The sequence below is a fragment of the Apaloderma vittatum genome, unplaced genomic scaffold (assembly GCF_000703405.1).
Source record: "Apaloderma vittatum isolate BGI_N311 unplaced genomic scaffold, ASM70340v1 scaffold1242, whole genome shotgun sequence".
Lineage (NCBI taxonomy): Eukaryota > Metazoa > Chordata > Aves > Trogoniformes > Trogonidae > Apaloderma > Apaloderma vittatum.
In genome coordinates, this window is record NW_009703929.1 from 1 (window position 1) to 8757 (window position 8757).

Below are 8757 nucleotides of genomic sequence, written 5' to 3' on the forward strand. Positions count from 1 at the left end.
TTGGCAGGCGCACCACTCTACCAATGGAAACTGCAGAAAAACGTTCACATATCTGGGGATTCTGATGTAATAAGGGCTGAGGTTTTGCATTCCAGGACAGCATTTCTAGCCTCAAATCAAAATCAGAGCTGTCATTCAGAGCCCAGCGTTACTAATGTTATTGCAACCCAGCGGGTGGGGTGAGGGAACGGCGGGAGGCAGGGGAGGAGGGAGCGAGGAGAAAGATGCTGAATTGGTCGGTTTCTTTGGGGTTTATTTCTAATTTCAGTCGATGAAAGGCTAGGATGGTGGCAGGCATTTTAACCCTTTTCAGGCAGATATTCAGTAATCCCTGAACTAAGCTGCATACCCCAGTGGAAGATGAAGAAAACCATCTGAGTATTTAATGGAAAGCTCAAGGTTTCTAAGCCCAACTCTAAAATACAGAGGGTGAAGAGAACTAAAACCTACTACAGGATTAATTGCTATGAGTTCTCCTGTGACAGGACCTTTTCCAATGGGACTTTGGCAAGCTCAAGTTGTGTCTGGACTGGATAACCACAGTCATGGGCTGCTTTTGATTTTCAAAAAGAAAAATAAATGCAGGTGATTTCTTTTCATATCCCACAGCCAAAGTATATCCTCCCCATGTTTCTGTGGTGGCTTGACACCCCACCAGCCTGGACATCAGTCATTCAGCAATGGTACGGCATAGCCTTCTGGTTAAATTTTACGTTTCCAGCAGAAATCCCAGGTCAGCGGGCATTTTGTTCAAGCACAAGTTGCCAAGTGATCTCTGGATTTGGCTGAGAGTTTGTAAAGCGCTTTGGGTTCCTTTGGGATGAAAATGCTGCAAAAAAACCTCCCAGGCACGGGGTTAACCCAACTCCATCTCTAGTCCCTTGCAAAAAATCCCAGCTCCCCCCAACGTTAGGGAAGGCAAATACCAATTTCCACGCTGCTCTTATGTCAAAAAGGTGACAAGTGTGATTACCAAAGGTTTCCCCAGACCCAGAAGGTGTGTTAGCCTGGATCTCTGTTCTGCTACCACGGTTGTGTTACGGTGCAGTAGGACGCGTTCTAATGCGACGCTATTTTTTCCATCATTTCTACTGCAGGAGGTCTTTGATCGCCTCTATTTGATTTATACTGTTGGATACTCCATCTCTCTGGGATCCCTCACAGTTGCTGTCCTTATCCTGGGATACTTCAGGTAGGCGGCTCTGTTTCTACCTAAGCGAGTTGTCACTAGACTGGAAAAGCCTCAGGCTTTCCTAAAGGATAAAACTGGGGTGACGTGTGCTGCTTCAGCAAGCCACAGGAGGTTGCATCTCTGCTTTGGGCTGTGTTAGTGTCACTTAGGTCGATCTTCTTTGGGACGATGGGTGGGATGTTGGAACTTCTTCCCCTTGCCTGCACCGGAGTTTTTTAGACCCTCTGTAGCAAATGAGGAGGGAGACTTCCCTGGGAAGAAGTTTGTCTCCCTTGGAAGTCTATCTAGGGTTTACCGTCCCTGTTACCTCTTCAGATGACTGGCTTGGATTTAGATAGACAATTTTTAGATAGATAAGGTTTTATAGGGGAAATTCCAATCTAAAGCCAAGTGTTCATGAAGGATAGACCAGTTGAAGGGGACCTCAGCCACAGAAAAGTACCAATCCCCCCATGCTCCTCTGCCTAGGGATCCAAAAATGACAACTCACCCTTCTAACTCTGGTTGTCTGCCCTCCCTTTCCAGCACCCCTGCCAAAGGGATCTAGACCCCTAAATACCATTTTGAACCCGTGCCATCCATTCCTCAGACCTGGCAAATGCATCTTCTTGCTGCCACAGAGACGGTGGGATGGGAGGGATGAAAGGTGTCTCTTACAGCTAGAAGATTGTCCTTTAGGAAAATATACCTGGTGAGCTGCAGATAGAGAGGAGTCCTGAGTCTCTATCCCCTGAGCCCCAGATTCGCTTCCCTTTGGGGCTAGCAGTATCTTCTCCTAGCAGACATCAGGACCCAGACAACAGCTGTGGAGGGAAATTCTCCACGCAGCAAAAAGAGCCACGTGGTGTCTGCAGGCGGACTCCCCAGCTCCCACCGTGCAAGCTCGAGCTAAGCCCCCGGTGCATACCACTGGGAATAAAATGCGTGGCCTTTGGCCCTAAAAGTGCTCAGAGTCCTCTGCAGTGAGCAAAAGGAGGTCAGGGGGGATTTGCTTGGATAGCAGAACATCCCAGAGTCCAAATCTCTGGCACGCACAAGCCAAAGGGGACTGCAGATTCCCCCCACAGGCACTTCACGTGATGTAGTCCCAGAAACCATCCCTGCCACCACCGTACTGTCCTCTCAACCCTTTCCCTCCTAGTTCATTTCCCACTGGACACTGGCAAGGTTGTTAAAACATTAAATTTCCACGTATGGACTCCTAGTTTCAGGAGACATGTTCTCTCTTTATTCATGTACTCAGAGCACTTCACATACAGCCCAGACCTCATGGGCAACTGTTAGAGCTTCTTTGCCCCAAGAATCAAAGCAGCAGCAGGGAACAAGCCAGATTTTATTTGAGATAACACCTAATCCCAGAGATTCACTGACTATATTTCAAATGCAGAGACCAAAGCCCATTTTCATTTATATCTCAGCAGTTCCACTTGGTGTGATTTGTATTATAACAACACAGGAAACAACTGTTATTGCTGTAGCAATCTCCACCAAAGGAGAAAAAAACCCACAGTTTTCAACTTTTATTCCAAATATAGGAGAGATTATAAATTCATTTATTAATTCATGCATGGCTAGCCAGGCAACAGAAATACAGAGGACGGAAAGAGACACCAACACGTCAGTTAGTTCCTTCTTCTCCCCGGAGGCATGATCACTGTTTCTAGAACACACCTCAGAGATATGGGTCTACCCTGTCCACTTCTTTCCATCCAGCTTTTCCCCTAAAAGGATCTTAAAGCGCTTTACAATCAGCATTTGCGGGGTCACTGCTGCCATTGCCCACAAACTGCTCGACATAACCAAGCACAGAATAGTGTCTCCAATGGCAAAGAGAAAACAGCCCAGCACTCTGTAGTTACTACTATAGTTGCTTCTAAATTTGGAGTGGGCACAAAGATGGAGATTCACTGCCCACTACGTGCACGCTTATTGCCCAATATGGGCACAAAGCATCCCGTGTTTCTTTGCAAGATTCCCCAGTCAGAAATAAAGGAGTTTAAATGAGTACGGGCAAAGCATTGTCGTAATGCAAAGTCTGCTGCTACCAAACCCCCGGTATTCTTCAGAAGCAGCGGTAACTCCCAGTCTGTCCCACAGATGAGCTAAACAACCTCAATCCTTCTCTGTCTCCTCCTCCAGACGTTTGCACTGCACTAGAAACTACATCCACATGCACCTGTTTGTCTCCTTCATGCTGAGAGCCATGAGCATCTTCGTGAAGGACGCAGTCTTGTACTCCGGCTCAGCGCTGGAGGAGATGGAACGCATCTCAGAGGAAGATTTGAAATCCATTACCGAAGCACCTCCGGCGGATAAATCACAGTTTGTGAGTATCGCTGGAGTAGCTGGTTCTCCAGGCTTCGTGCTGGCTGGAGCGCTCAGCACACTTCAAAACTCTCTCTTTATGGAAAGAACAGAACACATTTTACTGCATTATTTTCTGTTTCTCCTTGGACTGGACTCATTGTAAGGAATAAATGGGATAATATATTGCATTCTTTGAACATTAATAACTTAATGGCATTTCCCATTCTTCCAGACTGAAAGGCAAATGAGCGATGAAGACGACAATTGATTTATTTCTTTTCTTTCCAAGTGAAGTGGGATCTTTGCAGTTGTTGCCCGATGCTCCCTGTGTATGGGTAGATGGTGATCTTTTGTGAAAACAGAAATTATTATTAAACCTGGATGGAGATTTTTTTTTTATTTGATCTTCCAGCCTAGGCCATTCTGTGTTTCCTTCTATTTTAATTCACTTTGTAAAAGAAAATAGATGTAAATGTGTCCATTTGCTATATATATACACATATGTACATTTATGTGTATATAATATGTGGTTATTAATTTTGATTGGCAAAGTATTTGTATAAGAGCTATGCCAGAATTAAATTTTTTCTTTTTACTTTACATCTTATTTACATTTTCTGCAAGTCACTTGTGTTCCTCTCAAAGGGATAGGCAGCACTGGAGCTCTGCCGCTGCCGTGGGCTGTGTTTGGTAGTCACTTGCTTCCCATGAAATCGAACTGTCCAGAGTCCTACCACTTCCACTGGAGAAGAGGTGGCTTTATGTGTCCCTTTGTACCTATTAACCTCATGTGGCACCATGACTTTGCAGCCTTTCTCTGCTAGGGTCAAAGAAATATTGGAAGAAGGGTGGCTTTGCCCTTGTCTGCCAGAAGGACAAGAGAGTGTCGAGTCCTGGCCAGGGTTTTCCTCTCCAGAGAGCAAAAGATTGCAGGTCAGAGTGAAGTGAGAGGTCAGCTTATGAGCCCATCAAAGATCAGGGTGTCCTGGAAGTCTCCACATGGTCTCCCACCTTGCACCTCAGGTCTATTCAGAAAACACCTTGACATTGTGGCTCAAATCATCCAGCTTCTGTGTGTTCTTGGAGAACCAGTCACCAAAGCCTAGAGCAGCCATCTAGGGTGCTTCACACTCGTTGAGGAAAGACAGGTGACCCTGGAGAACCCTGTCCTGGACATATATGATGGGATGGTGACTGACCGTCAACATTGTGCCTCTCTCTCTCTCCATGAGCTGAGGAGGGAGAGAAATTTCCAAGTGATGTGACTTGCACAAGGTCACCCAGACCAAGGCAACTCAACCATGGACTTTTGTTTTCTCGCATGGACAAGAGACACAGTGAAAACATTAAACACAGCTGCCCTTGAATGTGTATGAAGTTTGGGAGAAAGTAGGATCAGGTCAATACTTCTCCACATATGCCCTCTCCTCCTACACCTCCCAGCTCACCTGTTATTGGAGACATGATGTCAGGCTGAGGGGAAGATTTCTTCTCAGTTGTTCATCTCTTCTACTTTTGCTTTGATTTATCCCCCTTGGTTTTATGCAGAACAAGAATTTCACACCATGTTCCTCACATAACCCTGTCTTTCTGTGGTCATTGCAGGTGGGCTGTAAAGTAGCTGTTACCTTCTTCCTCTACTTCCTGGCAACCAATTACTACTGGATTCTGGTGGAAGGGCTCTATCTCCACAGCCTCATCTTCATGGCATTTTTCTCAGAGAAGAAGTATCTTTGGGGATTCACGTTATTTGGCTGGGGTAAGTCATGGCTGCTCCTTGTGGCTGAGCTGTGAGAAGCCTGTTAGAGGTAGTCTTTGAAGCAGATAGTGTATATATATAAATATATGAGGAGGGGCAGAGGCAAGGTGAGCATCAGAGACTCAGTGACTGATTAAGAAAGCACAGGTTTGCCCTCATGTGAAGCCTTTGTTAGTTTTAAATTGTGATATTTACACTGTGGCCCTTCCAGGATCTCTGAAAGGATCAGCCCAGGCTTGGAGAGATGGTACATCTTGCCATCCTTCCAAGGCAGCAGATATGTACATGGGACAGCTGATTTCTCTGTTATCCCCCCCAGTTCTGCCTCATGTCTCCAGCTGAGAAACAAGCATTGAGTTGGAGGGGTGGAAAGTTGTATGAGGCTATGAGCATCGCTCCCCATGGCAGACCTAAGCTTTGATTTCCTACCTCAGTTCTCAGCCGCTTGAAAAACTCCTGAGGTTTCATGAGTGCTGGAGCACCAGTAGAAGCCTGCAATTTGTGGGGAAGGCTTTTTTTTTTTTCTTTTCTTTTCTTTTAGGGTGGGCACCTTTTCCTGGAGTAAGGAGAAAGGGGAGGGATGTGGGTGCAGGGAGGGTGCTCATTAGTGGAAAACGTTGTGGGCACACACATTTCAGACGAGAATGCGCTTTCTGTTCACTTCTGGCACTAGCTTTGGCTTGCAAAGAGTTATGAGGTGCTGGTAGGCTGAGGACAATAAAACAACTGCCCACAGTTGTCTGAAGTGTGTGGACTGTTAGGGGGAACAGGAAACGTATTAGATGATCCTCGTGGACATAACTAAGAATGATGGGGTGTAGGTCTACAAAGGAGCTTACAGCAGGAAAAAAACCTGTTCAGAGGTGTCTACAGTTACCTCTAACCTGCATGGCCCAGGACCACTTCATAGTTTCCAGGTCCAAAATGCACCTGGCCACATCCTGACTGCATTTTGGGACAAGATTGATGTGTGCACCACACTATCTGCATTTCAGAACATGATTTCTTCTGGAATTAAAAACGGAGTCTCTAACAGTGGAGCTCTGAGCAATCCAGGTGGTGCAGAACCAAGTTTATGGAGGACTGCAGGTTTTCATTTGCTAAGAACAAGCCAGGGATTCAGTAACCCAGGGCAGTCAAGCCCTTGGGACTCTCTCCAGCCTCCCTCCTCCCCAAGCGTGATACAGAAGGGGACCACAAGTTCCTTGTTAAACCCATGTTCAGCTGGTGCACAGATCAGAATCTGCTGGTGCTGCCATGTGATAAAGATGGGAGGTGTAAATATGAGTCCCAAAGTCCCAGCCAACTGGTAGGTTTGGGGAAAAATAAATAAACAAATGGGCATATTTGGAGGATGGGGCATTTCTTGCCTCAGCTGCTGTGAGGCAGAGAGGACTTTAGATGTCACTTCTTTTTTAAAATAGACAAATAAAAAACAAGTAAATAAATAAAAAAGAAACCCATCCTCTTCCAAACCTTCAAGCTATGTAAAATTTGCTTCTCAGAAAATGGCATTAAGCCGCACAGAGCAGACTTAAAGAAGCAATTCCCCCGAGCAAATTCTGGAAGAGAGGGAAGAAGTTGAAAAATAATGCCATATGTTTAATAAGAAAAACCAACTTGATGCTGCGCATAACGCAGCCAAAGGAAAACAGTCTAACAGGCATGGGTTCCTCTCATTAATTCTCCCAACCGCTGCCAGAGTATAATCATTTTATCAGAGCGACCACAAAGCTGAAGTCACACCTGTCACAACACCAATCATCTCGGTGCTTCCAAAAAGTTTGAGGCTGCTCAATTTAAATTCCTCTGGAATGAGAACATAGGATCCCTCCAGTTGCATTTGTTTTTTGCTCTGTTTTGATTAGCATGATAATGTACATGGCTGCCACCACCCCCCCTCCATGCGGATGTGTTGTTTTGATAGCTTTTTGGGCACTGGTAAAGAGCAGCCCAATCCAAGACCCACTGGAGTCAGTGGAAAAACTCCAGTTCCCTGCAGTGGGCACTGGATCCTGCCCACACCACAGCAACAAATGACAGGGAATCGACGATAAATAATTACCACGTTCCAAGTGCAGAAAAGACAAGTTTGCCCCAAAAGCTGGGATTTACTTTTTTTGCTTCTAAACAGCGGTGCATTTATCCTACCTGGAAATTTCCAAAGTGGGAAAAGGGAGCAAAAAATCACCCTGCAGCATCTTCTTTCCAAGCTGATGAAGAAACCAGGGCATATAGTCACTCTTTGATGTCAGACCCAAAGATTTCCGTCGAGTCTTTTCAATCCACATCCTCGCTGGCACAAGGGAGCACAGCTCCGCAGCGCCCTTCTCGCAAGGGAGACGCTGATGATGGAAAGGAACTTGTTCCTTGCCAGCACCCACCAGAAATATATAAATAATGATCATATTATGGGCAACAATAAATTCCCCAGCAGACTCCAAGTTCCCTGCAGCTGTTATATGAAGGAAGTCTAAGAAGCATGACCAATAGCTAGAAAACTCAAGCTGATTCCACTGGCATTTTTTCTTCACACCACGTTAATTCCCCACACACAACGCCAGCTACATTGCACTGGCTTTCAGCTACTGTGCAAACGAGGATTGCAAGGAGACCTGGAGAAGACAAATAGATTGATGCGTTGCTGTTGGAGGTGCTCAGGTCCAAAAATCCGTGGTGGTGAGCACTGCACGTTTGTCCAAACAGAAATCATCCTTGCCTGAAAGTATTCGTACCTATTGGGACAAGAGGGTATTATTTGCCCTGTTTAATATTAGGAAAGTATGGCTGAAAAAACACAAGCATTGTTCCTCAGAGAGGTTTTCAAATAGCAGGGAGCCAAGACCAGATTTGTCCAGACCTACATAAGGTCTTTATTCATAAGCTTTCTTCCAGCAGCCGCTTTGCAATCACTTCTCTTACTCACAGCTCTGACACGTGCATGAAAGCCATTTTCCCCGCTGCCAGGAGACACGTACACAAGAAAAGCAACAGAGGAGAACAGGGGGTCGGGTTGGCAACCAGGCTTTGCCCAGCTTGAGGTTTGCACGTTTTCCAGCTGCTGGGGAGATACCCGACTTTATAGCACCTGCATTGTACACACTGTGTGTATGGACTGGAAATGCACAGCGCATACAATGTGGATTCTGTAGAAGTCGCTCAACAGCGGCACCGCCGAGGTGGGGTTCGTCCTGCGCCACACTGGTCGTGTGCATGGGGTTCATACATCCAGGGTGGAAGACATGCATGTGTCCGTCCATGCTGCATCTGTCTGTGCCCACCTAGGAGATCCCAGGCATTTTGGGGACTCACTTTCCTTTCTCTGGTGGCTTGACCAAATGCTTTTAATCCCATATAACTTCCCCTCTCACAGAGCTGCGTCCTCTTGGGTGTCTTGATGTTGGCTATTGTCTTTTGACAGAACCACAGGGAATGGTTGCAAGTTGCAACAGGGCAGGTTTAGGCTGGACATTAGGAAGAAATTCTTCACGGAAAGAGT

At 46.1% G+C, this 8757-nt stretch overlaps 1 protein-coding gene across 1 annotated transcript in view; it reads left to right on the top strand.

Annotated features, from left to right (window-relative positions):
* Positions 1–1097: 1097 nt before the first annotated feature.
* PTH1R (parathyroid hormone 1 receptor) overlaps positions 1098–8757 on the top strand; it is a gene marked incomplete at its 5' end in the record, with an annotated part of 20734 nt that continues 13074 nt past the window's right edge. The window contains 3 exons of the mRNA XM_009864810.1: positions 1098–1192; positions 3332–3518; positions 5105–5258. Of these exons, the coding sequence (XP_009863112.1) occupies positions 1098–1192; positions 3332–3518; positions 5105–5258 (436 nt within the window). The remainder of the gene's footprint in view (positions 1193–3331; positions 3519–5104; positions 5259–8757) is intronic.